Source organism: Cladophialophora carrionii, assembly GCF_000365165.1.
Source record: "Cladophialophora carrionii CBS 160.54 unplaced genomic scaffold supercont1.3, whole genome shotgun sequence".
In the NCBI taxonomy this organism is placed as follows: Eukaryota; Fungi; Ascomycota; class Eurotiomycetes; order Chaetothyriales; family Herpotrichiellaceae; genus Cladophialophora; species Cladophialophora carrionii.
Genome location: NW_008481828.1, coordinates 1528855 through 1545170, shown reverse-complemented (window position 1 = coordinate 1545170; position 16316 = coordinate 1528855). Strand labels below are relative to the sequence as shown.

General features: G+C 54.0%; 7 protein-coding genes across 7 annotated transcripts; 3 read left to right on the top strand and 4 right to left on the bottom strand.

The window, feature by feature from the left end:
• Positions 1 to 160: 160 nt before the first annotated feature.
• Positions 161 to 946, top strand: G647_03948 (uncharacterized protein; the record flags this gene model as incomplete). Its single annotated transcript, XM_008728293.1, has 1 exon — positions 161 to 946. One exon carries the CDS (start codon positions 161 to 163, stop codon positions 944 to 946), a length of 786 nt encoding a protein of 261 aa, XP_008726515.1.
• A 425-nt stretch (positions 947 to 1371) lies between these two features.
• Positions 1372 to 2461, bottom strand: G647_03947 (uncharacterized protein; the record flags this gene model as incomplete). Its single annotated transcript, XM_008728292.1, has 2 exons — positions 1372 to 2115; positions 2288 to 2461. 2 exons carry the CDS (start codon positions 2459 to 2461, stop codon positions 1372 to 1374), a joined length of 918 nt encoding a protein of 305 aa, XP_008726514.1.
• A 698-nt stretch (positions 2462 to 3159) lies between these two features.
• Positions 3160 to 3771, bottom strand: G647_03946 (uncharacterized protein; the record flags this gene model as incomplete). Its single annotated transcript, XM_008728291.1, has 1 exon — positions 3160 to 3771. The coding sequence occupies one exon, from the start codon at positions 3769 to 3771 to the stop codon at positions 3160 to 3162; it is 612 nt and encodes a 203-aa protein (XP_008726513.1).
• Positions 3772 to 4455: 684 nt separating this feature from the next.
• On the top strand, positions 4456 to 5870 carry G647_03945 (uncharacterized protein; the record flags this gene model as incomplete). Its single annotated transcript, XM_008728290.1, has 5 exons — positions 4456 to 4492; positions 4551 to 4588; positions 4645 to 4941; positions 4990 to 5563; positions 5620 to 5870. The coding sequence occupies 5 exons, from the start codon at positions 4456 to 4458 to the stop codon at positions 5868 to 5870; spliced, it is 1197 nt and encodes a 398-aa protein (XP_008726512.1).
• A 119-nt stretch (positions 5871 to 5989) lies between these two features.
• G647_03944 (uncharacterized protein) lies at positions 5990 to 7651 on the bottom strand (the record flags this gene model as incomplete). Its single annotated transcript, XM_008728289.1, has 1 exon — positions 5990 to 7651. One exon carries the CDS (start codon positions 7649 to 7651, stop codon positions 5990 to 5992), a length of 1662 nt encoding a protein of 553 aa, XP_008726511.1.
• An 899-nt stretch (positions 7652 to 8550) lies between these two features.
• Positions 8551 to 9507, bottom strand: G647_03943 (uncharacterized protein; the record flags this gene model as incomplete). The annotated part of the gene is made up of 1 exon (XM_008728288.1): positions 8551 to 9507. The coding sequence occupies one exon, from the start codon at positions 9505 to 9507 to the stop codon at positions 8551 to 8553; it is 957 nt and encodes a 318-aa protein (XP_008726510.1).
• Positions 9508 to 10198: 691 nt separating this feature from the next.
• On the top strand, positions 10199 to 11071 carry G647_03942 (uncharacterized protein; the record flags this gene model as incomplete). Its single annotated transcript, XM_008728287.1, has 1 exon — positions 10199 to 11071. One exon carries the CDS (start codon positions 10199 to 10201, stop codon positions 11069 to 11071), a length of 873 nt encoding a protein of 290 aa, XP_008726509.1.
• Between the last annotated feature and the right edge of the window lie 5245 nt (positions 11072 to 16316).

The following is a 16316-nucleotide window of genomic DNA, read 5'->3' as shown; positions in this document are numbered from 1 at the left end:
ACGCACCGGAACAATATCGCTCGAATTGCTGACCGATTGCCGAGCTCTCGGCAAGCAGATCGAGAGGTCAGCTTGCTTAAAGCCCGTCTGACATCTCACTCTCACTTCTAATTCCACCACAACATCACGCAAGACGTGAACCGAAAGTCCAACGACGATCATGGATACACTCACCTCAACGCTCTCAGTTCAGTACCGCAGACTTCTCGATGCCATTAAGGCACGCCCACGTCAGGCAGTTTCTACAGCCACAGCCGTAGCGCTGACCTTCTCCCTCGCTTGGGTCCTCAATGACTTCTACGCCTGGAAATCCTTCGGCACAGGGGGTACACCTCCCACTTGGGCGGGCTACTGGCGTATGACCAAGATCCGGATCAATCGCCTGCTCTTGTTCGGCAAGGACGACCTCTCCGACCCTTCACCACTCTCATCAGCCGGGCCCAAGTACCTCGATGCCAATGCCATCCCCGTCCGCGAAGGATCCAGACCAGCAATCATGGCTCGCACCATGCCTCAACGTCAAGTTCCCTACAAACGCGGCGGAGTGGAACCGGGCGTTGAGGAGCGCGTGAAATCTATGATGGCTACCTTTGCTGCTAAACATCCCTCGTTACTGGAACTCCGACCTAGCAAGACTGAAGGTGGAAGCACTGATGCAATCTACGCGAAACCCGCACTAGAGACGCTCAACGATCGAGCAAAGAACAACAAGATGCTTGGCACGGAGATCGCGCACGCTCATCCATCTGATGGGAGTCTGCACGTGTGGCTGTCCGAGGCCGACGCAAGGACTGTGGTTGAGAAGGGATGGGGAATGCGATTCCCCCTGAAGTTTATTGATAAGGGCTGGGCAATGGTTTATGCTCCGCGAACAATGGCCGAGGTGGATATTGTGGAGAAGATCGTGAAGGCAGGAATCGCTTGGATTGCTGGTGTTGAAGTCTGATCTTGTGACGGGTGCCTGCTTTTGCGGAGACAGATTGGTCTCTGCTTCCGCGCGCCGTGGTCTGCTTGCCATGTCATCTTGATATACCCAGTTCTCAGTTGGTCAGCGGTCAGGGAAGGGGACAATGCAGGGATATGTAAGTTTGATATTGTGACGGGCGCCTGCTTTGCGGAGACAAATTAATCTCTGGTTCTGCGCGCCCTGGTCTTGCCATGCCACCTTGATATACCCAGTTCTCAGTTGGCCAGCGGGGCAGGAAAGGCGATGATGCAGAGATATGTTTTCTCGTTCTTTTCGGCAACGTACGGAGTATCTTGGCCATCGACATCAAGCACAATAGCACTTTCTCCGTTGTTTCCTCCAAAACCGCTTCGCTGCCTCACTTACGACGCTTGAAGACCGCTTACGCTCGACTCCGCTATTCCTTACATATCAACTTCCGATTTTAGTCCAGGCGGGTTGCTCTCACTCAACCGGTTCTCATACAACGGCAACCTCTCCACCTCCCTCACCCACAACCGCCAAGGTTTATCATGAAACGCCTCATTCATGACCGAACACCCGACGACCTGCTCCGCCGTGAGGGCCTGGAACCCCATCTCCATTCCCTCCCGCTGCTGCGCTTCCTCATTGTCAACCATCCCGCTCCGCGCAATACTCATGGCCTTGGTCTGCGCCTCGGCATTAATCCGCGTATATATCGCACGATACACGGCGGTGACGAGATCTCTCCCGACGACCGTGAACCCATGGCGTCTCATCAACACGACCGTCTCCTCCGGCGCGTCAGCCTCTGTGCCTGAACCCTCGGCGACGAACTTCTCCGCCAACGCGGCCCCAAAGCGCGCATTATTCACCAGCATGTCCTGCTGCTCGCCCTGCCGATACAGCGGGGCGATGTCGAAGACCTTGACCCCCCTACTGCCTAGGAAACCACTCATATGGTACACGGCCTTGAGCTTGACGCCCATGCTCACCACGTAGGGCAGCACCTCCTCGGCGTGCGAGTGGATCACACAGTTCACGCTGCTGCTGCTGAACCGCTTGAAGATTTCCCCGTGGATGAACCTCTCCGAGTAGCCTTTCCGGGCGTGAGGGTCTACGGGCGACGAATCCGACACGTTGTAGTGGATCAGGTCGGCTGGGGAGGAAACCATCGCGGGAGCCATCTGCGCGGGTTGTGTCCGTGTTAGCCCTGTCCTTGTACAGTACTTGAACTCTGGCCTGCGGTGGTACGTGAACTCAAGCCTGAGCCTGTACGTGCATTACACCCATTTCTCTGCGAATATCACGACAGCGACAGTGTAGGGACGATCAATGAACTGACTGTCGCAAACTTACATATCCGCACATGATATACTTGGTCGGGTCGAGCGGGTGGCGGATGGAGACGTGCCCGTACGCGTCGACCACGCCGTGGTGGTGAAGGATGTGGTTCGCCGAGATGAGATCGCGGAGCGCGTCCGTGAGGATCTGGTCATCTGAGGATGAGGTGGTGGTGGCGGCGGTTGCCATGTTCTGCTGTGCTGTGCTGTGCTGTGCTGTGCTGTGCTGTGCTGGGTCGTTTTGTGGGTTTGCCGTGCTACAATACTGAGATTTAATTCTGATGCTTCGAGTCTACCCTTGTATCAGTGGTGATGCGACCAACTTGGGCGTGCTCCATACCGCGAGTCGAACACATTACACCAAGGTAAAGACTTCGGTCCACTACTGGTGTTTGTACTGGTCGGGTTCTTCTCCGTGCCTTGTACTCGTGGTTCGCAGCAATCACTCGGGCTTGAATTGGTTCCGCGCCTTCAGCTCAAGGAGCGTAAACTTTGGCTATCAACTCGATCTTTCCAAATGTAGAGCCATACATTCACTTGTCAGTTGTCAGGCCCTGGCCCGCTCTGACTTGTACTTGGTAGCCGTCAGCACTCAGCTTCACCTGAAGGCGAGTGAGGAAGCGGGGCGTAACTAGGTCATCGGGCCGGCACCTAAAATAGCGAAAGGCGGGGGGCGCCTGGGCGGAGGTGAAGAATCAAGCAGGGGAGCACGAGGGGCCTAGCCCGGGGGACTACTTGTACAAGCGACGGCCAGATCTTGCTCGCATCAGGATCCATGGCAAGAAGTATTCGGAGTACGAGCCCAATTGGCGTGGGTGCAAGTGCACACCGTCTCGAGATATCGTCGTCAGGTCTCGCGCTAAGTCATCCACCGCACACGCAGACAATTCAATCCAACTCGGCCCTCGTCGCAAAGAAGAAATTCAGATCCGTCGGCACAGCTCGAAACCCCTTGACCTGCTCAATTGTATTGACCATTGCCTGCGTCGCCTCGTCCAGGCTCTCCCATCCCGAAAAATTCACCCTCACGTCCTGTTCATGCTTGTCCTTGCGAATATTCCACGCGGAGATAGCCCCGTACCTCGCTCCTCCGATGTGCGCCGTCTGGGATGCAAACTGCTGATCGAAGTCGGTGCGATTGACACCGTGCTTCGCGAACGCTTCTTTTATGATGGCCAGAACGGGTGCGTTGAGGGGTATGCGCGACTGCTCCACGTCGATGTAGTACATCCAGTCTATGCCCATCTGATCCTTGATCAGCGTGAGGATTTCGCCTTGTTGCGGAGAGCCGTCAAAACCATGTTGGTGGTGGTCCTTGGTCTTCCACGCGCCGATCACAAACATGACCGACGGGTCATCGAGTTGTCGGTAGAAGATGGTTTCCAGTTTGCTGTACTCCTCGATCACCCTCTTTACTTCTTTGAGGTTTTTCTTCAGCTGCGGGTCGTCTGCCGTGAGGCCGTCCTTGAGGCTGATGTGCGCGAGTTCGATTATCGCCATTGTTGCCCCTCACAACATCTGATCAAGTTGCTAGATTGCAGCGCAGTTCCCTTGAAGCGATCGCCCTAGGTAGCTTGATGCAGCAATGCGTAGGTGCCAGCGATGATCAATATAGAGCTAGACCTTGTCTTGGTATGAACTTAACATCTGCGTCGGTCCAGACAGCAGCTCTCTGATACGCTCCGTGGATGAGTTGAAAGAGGCCGGGCTCAGGCCGGGCTCAGGCAGAGGCTTGTCCCTACTGGGGATATGCGGCAGACTCGCAGTGCCTTTACGGTGCACGGAGTAAACACGCGGCTAACCGCCTTGGGCTGCTGAGAAGATTTGCTTCAGCTGTGATCCTGATGTCGCCGGGGTGAGATTTAGTTCCGGCGCGACAGCTGACTGGCTGGTTTCCGAGAGTTGCTGAGATTGGCTGGACAACCTCATGGAACGCTCCTGTCTGTTATAACGTGGTGAGCGAGCTCGATCAGTGAATTCTTTTACCACTGTCGGAACTGCCTCCACCCAAGCATTGCGACTGGACTGACGAGAAGGAGGTACCACTTCCCCAGTCACAGACCGAGAACTCGTGCTCCTTCCGAGGGCTGTCCGATTCTTCTGCCACCTTCACAAGCGGTCTGATCTTTACCCTCACCCTTAGCTTTCTGAACCATCCACGTATTTGAGCAGGGCAGAGCGCAGATGGCTCAGCCGCTCAAGGTCATCGTGGTAGGAGCAGGTAACCATTCTACCCTTGGCTGTGGTAGTACTCTGCTCTGACCAAGTCTCTTCTACAGGTCTCTCCGGCTTGGCTCTTGCTCATGGGCTCAAGAAGGTGGGTATTGAGAATTCGCAAGGGCCAAGTTTCTATCGCGCTGACATATGATGCAGAATGGGATTGACTATGTCGTAGTAGAAAAGGAGAGTTCCCCAAGGCATCGCAATTGGGGAGTCACCATCGCCTGGAGCCACCCGCTGCTTGCCAAGTTACTGCCCGAAGAACTGTACAAGCGACTGCCGGAGTGCCAGCCAGACCCGGGCCTTGATACGAAGGCAGCCGGGTTCGAGAGTGTCATCATTCGTGATGGGCAGACAGGCGCTACAATTGTGGAACCGCCGTTTCCGGGTGTTAGGAGGCTCAACATCCAGAAAACGAGGACTATCTGGGCAGAAGGGCTCAATGTCAAGGTGGGCCTGCCGGATCTGACGCACTGTTCTCTGCTCATCTCCCCGTAGTTTGGCAAGACCGTCACAGATATCGAACTTACCTCAGACGGAGTGGAAGCACACTTTCACGATGGTACCTCGGAGTCAGGCTCGGTGCTCATCGGCAGTGACGGCGGTGGCTCATGGGTTCGCCGCTGGATGCTGGGCGACCTAGCATCGCCACGGGTGCTGCCTTACACATTCCTTAATTTCCCGTTTCGCTACACACCAGAGCAAGCAATCAAGATGGACAAGATGATGCACCCCATCGTGGATGTCGCTCCCCATCCAAAGTCGATGTACGTCGGCATATTCTTGCTAGACAAGCCTGACTTGCAAAAGCCTGAAACCTGGGTCTTCTATATCCTGGCAACCTGGGCGAAGCAGGATTGCGACTACGTCGAAGGGAAGAACATGGTCGACGAGCTGCGGCGGAGAATGGACGACTGGGCAGACCCTTACAAGTCGGCCGTCGAGTGGATACCAAAGGACACTCGTGCGAAAGCCGTGCCGCTCAGGATCTGGGGCCCTCCCGAGACCGGCTGGGATAATCGAGACGGCAGAATCACTCTCTCAGGAGACGCCGCTCACAGCATGACATTCCGTAAGTGTCCTTCCTTCCCCAATAGGACAAATATCAGCTGACGCAGAAACATCCAGACCGTGGCCAGGGCGCGAACAATGCGATTTGCGACAGCGAGAAATTCGTCTCAGCCATGATCAAAGTCCAAAGCGGCGAGAAGTCCTTGCTTGAGGCGGTCAACGAGTATGATGCCGACGTAATAAGCCGAGGGAGAACAGAAGTCGAAGTATCCAGAGTGCAGACCGATGCTTTCCATGACCATGCAAAATTTCTCGACAGTCCGGTCGTAAAGCATGGGATCAAACCGATGAGCGATGTGAAGAAGTAAATACTTGATGCAGGAATCGAGGGCCGTAAGTTAGGGTGGTGACGAGGACAACGGTGCGCCGCAGAGCAGGGGAGCACTTTTAAATCAAAGACTCGGTGGTTAGGCACACGAACCTGACATCACCTTCTCTCTTTCCCTTTGCCTTTCTCCCGATCTTTTCGCCTCTCGGCTTTCAATTCCCGTTCTTTCTCCCGCGGATCGATAACTACCAACTCCTCTTCGTTTTTCCTTTTCCACGTGAGGTCTTTTCCGAGACGGTCCTTGGCGAACGATAGAGAATGGCTCAGCCAATTCTTCCCATCTTCGTCGGGAGACTCTTCAGCTTCCCCATTGGTTGGATCGTCCCATTTCGAGCAGGACTGGCAATTGGCTATGAAGTGTAGATCACAGAGGGTGGCTTCTTCATCGTCTGCGGCGCCGGGGGCATTTGACATTCCTGTTTTGGAGTTGCTGTGAGAGTTGCCTCGGTCTTTTAACCCGTTGGTTGATGGCTGGGATTTTGCTGGTGCATCGGCAGATTCAAGGCGTGCTCTGAACGCATTGAGCATCTTCAATGCGGTGGCATCATCCTTAGCGTTGCTTTCGCCCGGACGAGGACGTTTCCGGCCTCGCGTACTTGTTGTTGGGATCATCGCCTCTAATGCTGATTGCCTCGGCTTCGAAGAATCGGTGGTATCAACGTTGCGACGCATAGAAGCTTTCAGGGCGGCAATTTCAGCTTGCAAGGCGGATGTCTTGGACGCCGGTCTTGATGGCTGGTCCTCAGGGGTAGGTGAGCGGGAGGGTGACTCGGGATCTTTTAGAGGGAGCTGCGTTGTCGAATCGTGAAAGGAAGGTTTGCGATGATGAGTTGGAGAAGGTGACTTTCGCTGTGACGATGGGCTTGGTTTTCGCTTTGCAGGGATTATCGGGGAGGGTGGTGTCCGTGCTTCCGTAGTTCGAGGTGTACTAGCTATACCATTCGTTTTTGGCTTCGACTCTGCGATGTCTTCTGCGTCGATCAGGGTAGGATTGAATTTGGCCTTCTTGGGTCGTACAGCAACCTGGCCTGCATCGTCATCGCCCTCTTCTCCCCCGAAGCTCAGAAGAGTCTTTCCACCCTTCTTCTTTGGCGCTTTCTTTTTCGTAGGAGCCTCAACGAAGCGATCAGCGACTTTTTGCCTCTTCCGCATTTTCTGCCACGCGTCGCCCTTGGGCATTTCCAGGACTTCGACCCTGAGAAGCTTCTCAGGATACATCGGCCTTTCGCTGCCTTCCAAGAGCTCGCCCTCGGCAATCTTGACCACGTTGTAGATGCCATCTCCCTCAACGCGACCAAACATGGTGCACTTCCCATCGAGTTGAGCCCTGCAGTCTCCCAAAGTAATGAAGAATTGAGTGCCATATCCCGCGCCAGGGCCGGTCCCCTTCGCCATACCCACCAGCCCTCTGCGGTTGAACTTCAGTCGACTGTGGATTTCATCTCCGAACACGATCTTCTCGTCTTTCTCCCGACCCAGCAGTCTTGCCCAGTCCTCGTCATACCGTTCAAATTCTCGGTCCTCATATATGTTTTGTCCACCTTCGCCTGTTCCTGATGGGTCGCCTGTTTGAATAACGAAGCCTGGGGAGACGCGATGGAATAGATTGTTGTTGTAGTCCTCGTCGAGGACGTGCTGCAGAAAGTTCCTGCATGTTAAAGGCGTCTGGGCGGCGAACAGAGAAATGGTAAGAGGGCCGGCTGTAGTGTGAAGCAGAACCGAGGCCGTAGGAGGCGGTTCGGTCGTGTAATGGGAGGACATGATGGCTGGTCAAAGCATCTAGATCCGTTGCAAAGCGCTGATAATCGCCATTTCTACTCGGGACTTCGTCTCAAACTCAGTTTGTCTTCGTTGCTTGCATGGCGTCCCGACCGCGGGCGTTGAACCTTCGCAAGGCATTGCATTGGGAACGGAATTTCTTTCTTCCGGACTCTTGGCAGTTTTGTTCTGTTTGCTCACTCGCCATTACAGATTTCAGCAGACCGCCACCCCAACTGCCTACTGTGGTTGCACAAGGTCCTGGCTCATTACCCTGTCCCAGAGTGCTGGCTGCCAGCGTTACTCATGCATGTCTCTGGCTTTCTCTGCATTTCCCGGCCTCTAAGTATAACGAAGCAATACAAAATCTTCGAGACCTGTCACATTCGCCTTGACTATACCTTCCACGGATCCTTCCGGTTCTTGAGCCTCACAGGACTCGGGGTAGTCCTCCCTCCACGCGCAATGCATTCCAGTCTGGGCAGTTGGGTTGAGGTTACACCTTCGGAGGACAACGGTAAACCCCATGCCCCAGATCTGGGTGTGAAGGCTGAATAGCGATTCGTGCATCTCTGACTACACGACCGTTTGCCTGCTACAACGGGCAGATCAATGCATCCAGCTGCAGGAGATGGACTTGGTGTAATGCCCTCTTTGTGCGGTGAAAGGCATGTGCGCCGGCCAGATCGCTGCAAGCAGCTGCTTGAGCTCAAGCAAGCCGGCCGGAAGTGGAGGTTAGCACGCTGGGAATCTTGAACGGCGGCGCGATTGAGAGTTCTCGGCCACCTTGCTTACAAGGAGCCCGACAGCATGACAGCCAGGGTATTCCATTTTCACCCCTCTCAGGATAAGGCGAATAGTCTATATAGCCCAAATAGACGCACTCTGCTGATGGTACACACTCAATCGTCCGCAATCGTACTGGACCCTCCACCCTCAATCTCACTCAACACCCTCGTCCCCAGCACGTTGCCCTCACCGTCCAGGTAAATGGCCGCGGTGGAAATCAAGCCCGAAAACGGCGTATACGAATACTGTACCTCGCGTGCACTCACGCCGTCGAACAGCACCGAGCTCTCCCGGCCCGTGAACGTCATATCATGCCAATACGACCCGACGACCTCGGACGAATAGACGTCTCCATCATTACCCAGCTTCTCGTCCACGATATTGCCCGCCTGATCGAGCACGCGGTTCGTATGCACGTTCCCGGAGTAGTCGTTCACGGAGTAGAGGATGCCCTGTTCGAGCAGGGCGCTCCGGGCGGATAAATCACTGTCGGCGCCACCGGTACCGGTACTTGTGCCTGTGGTTGTACCCGAACCCGTCAGACCGCCAACAGTGCTGTTCAGCAGACCTCCCACATCGTTCCCCAAGGTCGCGATGATGGGGTTCAAATCAATCGAGCTGAGCGTGTCGTTGATCATGAGCACCAGGTTCTCGAGCCGGGCTTCGAGCTCCACTTTCGCCGTCACGTTCTGGATGAGCAGTTCGACGCGGTTGATGCTGAGATCGACGCCCGCGTTGAAGGTCAGCAGCGAGAGGACCTGCGCCGCGATGTTGATCTGCGCCGTCAGGTTGCGCACCGTGAGGTCGATTTCGCCGACCGAGACGCTCGCGTTGAGGAAGACGTCCGGCGGGGCGGCGTTGGGCGCGGACGAGCCGCCTGAGGTGTCGGTGTTTGTGTTTTCCGTCTCGTACACGACGTCGTCGGTGTTGTTGGCCGTGTCGCGCACTGTGAGCGTGTAGCCTGTGTAGCCTCCATCGTCTGTGGAAGAGAGGGTCTGCGAGGAGGTGAGGGTGAGGAGGGCGGCGAGGAGAAGGAAGACCCGGAGGAGGGGGAGTGGGAGCTGTGACATCGTGGTTGGACTTGACTTTTCCTGTGTCGATGAGGATCTCACGATGAGGGACTACAAATGGGACTGCATTGTGTAGGTAGGCGGAGACTCGGTCTCAAAGGGATGAGAAGCCACACAGCAGCAATGCAGTCACATACACAGCGCGAGTACCCCATCCGATTACCTCCTACTGCATCACTCCCGGCAGATCATGGGTGTTTCTCGCGAACCGCATCTCCACCACGGCGTGCATGCAAATCTTGTCTGCCATCCCACTGCTCATGCCGCTTGTTCAGGGGCACCTCCACTCCGTTCACCCACAATCTCGGCACCGCTCAGCCCTAGACCGTTGCTGGCCGTTGAAACGCGGGGCGTCGATGGGCGCCGTCGAGAAAACCGGTTTCACGTCACAGCCTTGCAGGGATCGACGCACATCCCCCCATCAGCCGAGAACCATCGCGTGCATGGGAAATTTCCCTGTAAGCGACGCGGGAGAGAGAGATTGCCATTTCCCATGGTGCAGTATACCGAGTAAAGGCGCATCTGCCGTCCGTGAACATGGCACGCATGGACATGATATACGCAGGCCCCGTGCTTTCGCCCTGCTCTCTCGTGTGATCTGTATCGTTGACTCTTTCGCTCTCGAGGTAGCGCATCGCACACACCACGTCTACCCTTGTTGACATCGCCGTCGTCCGGCTGCCACACCATGATGTCCTCTTCAATAGGCGGACTCGTCTTGACGATAGTCTCGCTCCTGCTGCTCGTCCCACAAATCTCAGCCCAGACGTCATCCGCAACGACTCCCTCGTCGAGCTCAAATGGCAGCACCACGCCCTCGACCAATTCCCCAACCCTGACACCCACAGCTGCCTCGTCGACAGCCCCCGACGTGTACCTGAACGTGCCTACCCTCTCGGTCGGACGCATTGAACTAGACGTCGACGACCTGCGCGCGGACATCAACCTCAACGCCCAGGTCGCCAACCTGGTGACACTGAACGCCGGCGTCGCCGTCTCCATCCAGGAAGTCAATCTCACAATCTCAGACGTCGACGCCAACCTCGAGCTGATCGTCCGGTTGGGCCACCTGGTCGACATCGTGAACCGGGTGTTTGAATCCCTCGACCTCAACCCTCTCCTCATCTCGACCATCAACAACGTCACCTCCCTGCTTGAACCGATTGTCGGCGCAGTTGATGGCCTGCTCGGCTCTATCACGCAGGGTGGAACGACCCTGTCCTTTTTGATCGACAATCTGGGAAATATCGTCCAGGAGGTCGGCGGCGTGAGCTCCATTGTCGGAAACTACGTGTCAAACATGACGGACACGGGCGTTAGCAAGACGCTCTCGGGCGGGCTGGTCCAGAAGACGTTCTCTTACGCGCCGCTGAATGCACTCGTGGATATTGTCTTCAACACCGCAGGGCAGGTCGTGCAGGCGTCGGTGCAGAAACAGAATGGCGGAGGAGGAGGAGGCAGTGGGGGCTCTACGAGTACTACTAGTGTGGCAAGCACGACTGGTTCGTCGAAGCCCGCGTCGAGTTCGACAGCTGCGCGAGTTGTGAACCCCACGAGGAGGTAGCGACTGAGGAAAATGGGGAGATCCAGTGACGTTGAAGTAGCGACGACGTGGCCACGAACTTCGGTTTCGAAACCCCCTCGAGGTCGAGGCCGGGGAAGCGCCGCTTTGGGGACGATTGATATTTCGCGCAGCGCGACAGGGGAAAGCATAGCATAGCGTAGCACCAAGAGGAGAGAGGAAAATGGGTCCCTATTGCTAAATGGTCGGTGCGCCAGTGAGACCAGCCGTGACAGTGAACGTCCGACTCTCTGATCTTGTGGAAACTGACACGCGGAGCATGTGTCTCAGCAGTGTCCAATCCCCAATCAACTTTTCCAAATTTAAGCGCAGAGCAGCTACCTTGTTAGCTGGTTTTCAAACTCTGCTCCCGAGATCAACTCGTTTTCATCGACAACAGGTGAAGCAGCACCCCTTCATCGACGCCATTACCGGTTTGATGCTTCGTGTTCGCGGGACAAGGTGGCAGCTCAAGTCGGCGCATATTCCTGTCCAAGCAAGTCTGAGTCCTTCAAATTGCAAGTCGTGTCGTGAGATATACCCCGTAGAGCAGATGATGTCTGCAAAAGCCTGCAATCTACTGCAACTTCTCCGACACGCCCATCCTCGCGCTGTATCTCTCCTGCACGCTGGCTTTCCGAAAACCACACCTTACCTCACCAGTATGTCGCTTCAAATGGAATTTTCGTCTCGATCTTCAAGAGGAGAATAGAACCAAGCGAGAAAAAGATGGGATAGACAGACAGGCTTCCGCTTTCAAGCACGCGGAGAAGAATGCCGTCGGGAGGAGAAAACAATTGGAACCCAGTACTCCGTACTCTGTAGAGGGGTCCATGAACGAATAACTTTATTGGCCCATTGGACTTGCGGGCAGTCCTCCCTTGATTGCATGCCTTTCTTCCCACTGGCTTGAATTTGTGCGTCACTCAAGCGCCAGCCGAACAAGGCTGAGAGTCAAGGGGCTGGAGAGGTAGCTGAGCTCCAGGCTGCACCACATTGCTACGATTTATAGCTTCTTTGCTCTATGCCTTCGATGGTAGTGTTCCCCGAGAATGGAATAGAGCCTCTGCGTGACCGAAACACAAGGACACTGACGAAAAGCAAGTACGTACGCGTTCACCAGGGTATCCGACATGGCACGTCACTTCCTAGAGCAGCACATCTTGCATTTATCGACAGATCCTCCCCCAGCACTACCACACCCGCTTACAAGGACCACACTCTCCTGACATGCTAAATCGTGGTGTCGTGTATGTATTACTCTGTTGAGCCTGTGCTTATTTTAGCCTTCCCACATCGGCCTGCACGACTTCAAATCATCCCTTTCCTTTACGGAATTGTACGGCACATATGACTTCAATGACTTCCGCACAGCTCAGAGCTCATTACAGTAACCAGCACATGATGCTGTCTCAGTCTGCATAAGCACATTCTGTCTTCCCTCAGTGGACGTCTGCAAGTTATTACAGCACCACCACCACCATAGACCGCTCGAATTTTCCATTGACTGCCTAAGATGGCCTAAACTCTCCATACGGCCCGAAGTCACTGTACCGCTGTATAGAAGGAAGGCTTCTGCTCGTGGCATCGTCCGGGTACAAAGATCTCGAGGTGTTGCGGTTTGGCATCGAAGTCCAGTATCGACTCTCTCTCCGACTGGGGCGGGGATAGTGCAACCCTCCATATCTACTTTGTAACGGCGCAAAGTCTTTATATGGCCAGAACTCGCCATATCGCGAGTTACGGGTGCCTCTCCTGCTTGTGTAATCGTGTGGGTGTAAAGGTCTCGAGATGGCCCGGTTTGGCATCGAATCCCGAATTCGACTGTCTCGATTGAAGCAGTTGTCTCTGGACCATCGGTCTCGGTCTCGGGAGGTGGAGACGAGCCAGGTGTCCGGATCTCCTATAGGACGGTAAATGGACATTTTGCTGGTCCGCGACGAAGGTATATCAATGGATATATACTTTGGAGTTACGTCGTCTAGGGGATCAAGTTGACCTTGTGGTTACGTATTTGGCTGAGTTGGACTTTCTGTTCCTGAGGGTCAGTCTGTCGGGTTGTTTTCGATGCAAAATAGAAAGGAAAAGAATATGCACATGGAGCAAAGGGTCTGCAATTTGTTCCTTGAGGGCGTTTGAATCCACAGCGTTGTGGGATGTATCACTTCTCTTCTCTCAGTTTGGTCTGTACGTCAATTGCAGATGTTGCTTTGCCATCAGCATCAGCTTGAGGATCACCTTAGAGGCGACTCTTCTTGTGCAAGCCACCGGTTACCACGTGTATATAACCGAGTCGTCCCCAGATTACGTTTGATACATAGTATGTATTATACAAAAGTGTCTGGCTGCTGAATTGTTGACGCTAGTGATGAGCTGTGCTTGGAAGGTAGAGACTGCGACTGAGGGATGTCTCCTCGTTTTATGTCTCCTCTCTGTTTGTCACCTGGATGGGAATACACGATTGCCTCGCTGATCTGCGGTGATGTTCCTTAAAACAGTGAACCATCAGATATGGCACTGTAGTGGTGGGTCTTTCGGTGGCGAGGCTTGTCGAGGATAGTAATTCACAAAGACCCTGGCCTGTAAGGGGGATCAGATGAGGAGCTACGTAAGACAAGTGAGTGCCTGGACCTAGTCATGACTCGCAGCTATTTAAGCATCATGCCCTCGCCCATGTCCTATGCAAACCCTGACGCTTGACAGACTAACACACCTTGCCGTGTTTTCGCCAGTAAACGTTCTTTACTTTCCAGAGAGCAACGTCGCTACACTGAGATCAACCGCTGCAACTGCCCAGTCAACCGACAGCTATTTGAAGCAACAACACAGCCAAAATGTTAAATCATGCCTGTGATATGTGAACCACATGCTCATGATGACCACTAGAAAATTACTGGCTGAGGTGGCCAACGACGTCTACGATTTCTGCGTCGATATGGATACTCTGTGCTGTAACTGTGATAAGCATCCCAAGTCCTCGCGTCGCGGCCGCTGGGTAATGGCTGAAAGCGGTCACGGCCCCTAGACCAAGGATCCTGGATGCTAGACTTATCCTCGAGTCAGCCTCGTCGCCACTCGATGGGGTAGTAGTAAGGCATTTGGAGGCTCTCGGTAGAGAGGAGTGTGGATCGATTGTTAGGATTAGGGTGTAAGGTGTTTGTTGTAATATTGTGTGGTGTGTTGTAACACTACATATGGTGTAGCGTGTGGCTTCTCTTTGATTAAGGCGATCAGATCGACGGCGTTTTGATTAGACCCAGGTTCGTTCTTTGTGCGTATAGATACTGTAACTTTTCTAACTTTCTTGAATGAGACTTCGAAGAGGAAAGACTCCTTATCTGGCAATTAGGGACGAATATATAGCCTCGACTTTCGAAATTCCTGTCACCAGCGTACGACGCTACAGTGTACTGTGTTGCCACTCGATACGTTCTAGTTTCTCACTTCGGAACTTAGCGTTCCAGCATCACTCTTCCCTCTTGCCTGATTATCCATGTCAGCGTGTGTTCTCAGGGACACATTTAATCCAATACTCTGCTGTATCGTTTTGTCGCGTTTACGGACAAGAATACAGGTACATGTACATCGCAGGCACGTTAGGCTCCCAGCTGTGTACGACGATTTTCTACTGTTTACATACATGCTGATACATCTCCAAGATCCCGTACAAGCTCTAAACCGGAGGATCTATTGCTGAACAGCAACCTGGAACTACCAGCGTTGATCGCCTAGCACTCAGTCAGCACCCAACACTGAGCACTAGCATCCCTCCCACCCTTTCTCCCTGGCTCCATCCGTCCTATGTCGTCTCCGTCCCTCATACCGGATCAGCAGGTCCATATGGCCCTACTCCCAGACCCAGCTTTGAGACTCGTCTCTCACCCAGACTACGCGCTCACGGATCCCGTCGTTCCAGGTTCCCCTCTGTCTGCAGAGACCGTGACACATTGACATTAGGCAGGGACTCGAACCGACGTTTATCCGCCTCGTAGTTTTTGTCTCGGGACATTTGCTCCTTGATCCCCTGAGTGGGCTGCTCTCTGGAGGTTGAGGTCGCGGGAGGGGAATAAATGGATGGACGATACGAGCCTGCGTTGCGTGGAGGGTTGGCGGACATTGTCAGAGTGGTTACTTGTAGTAGTGGAGTTTTGGAGAGCGGAAGAGATACAATCGCATTTGTATTTATTCTGAGAGTTGGTCGTCTTTGCTTGCTTTCGTATCGAGTTCGATTCTGATTTGTATGGTAAGCAAGGCAGCTCGGCAAAGGGAGGGCAGATCGAGACTTATATACCCTTCCCAGGCCTCGAAACCTCGTCACTTTGGACGTTTGTACAGTTGTTTGATGGCATTGTATCTCCTCTGTGTGTTTGAAGTCACTTGGTTGAGCCAACCAGGCTCTGCACCCTTTGTCTTTTGGGTGCTCACATGTCACGGTTGCAATTGCACTCGAACCAAGCCTCACTCCCGGTGGCCGTCACTACGTCTCTGCATAGTTTATGGCCACTGTGTTTAGAATCTCACTGTCCAATGTTTGTTCTGTCACTTGCCTATGAGCACTGCTCATGTTCCTGCGTAAAACGTGATAGCAAGGCTGTCACCCCTGCCAAGCAAGAGGCTGCGCCGCAAGGGCCGAGCACGCAGCTTCAGCACCGACCAAATAACCAACGATAGAAACTAGACATACATAATGCCGGGTCCGGGACAGAACCCATCCGTGACATGTTGTGACAATGGAGATGGCCACATCATCCACTCTGTGAGTCTCATTATCTGCATGTATTCCCCCGAATTACCAATTCCAACGGCTCCGAGACCTCCCGCCCCATGGCCGATGCGAGTATGTGCTCCTACCTCCTCCATAACCACCTGAGCCATACGACGGGAGATCCAAGTCACCACCGTACGCGGCCCGTGATCTTGAGTAGTTGTAGTTTCTTCTGGCTTCGAAATTGCGACTGTCCCGGAAGTAGCGGTCATCATCCCACCATCGGCTATAGACACCGGGAGTGCTACGGATGTAACGGCCAGGGGGGTTGAAGTAGTAAGGCATCAGGAGCGGCAGTTGTTGGTTTAGAACGCTTTCTCGCCAAGGTCGCAAAAGGGATGTGCTTGTTGTCGTAGCGTGGCTTTAGACAGCGTTTTCTTTGCTTGATGTTGGTGTGAGTGTCGCAGTTTCCCACTGTCGAATATGTTGATTTTAAATCCTGGCAACACGGTCGACAGAAGAGTGCCAGTTGAGGCTTATATA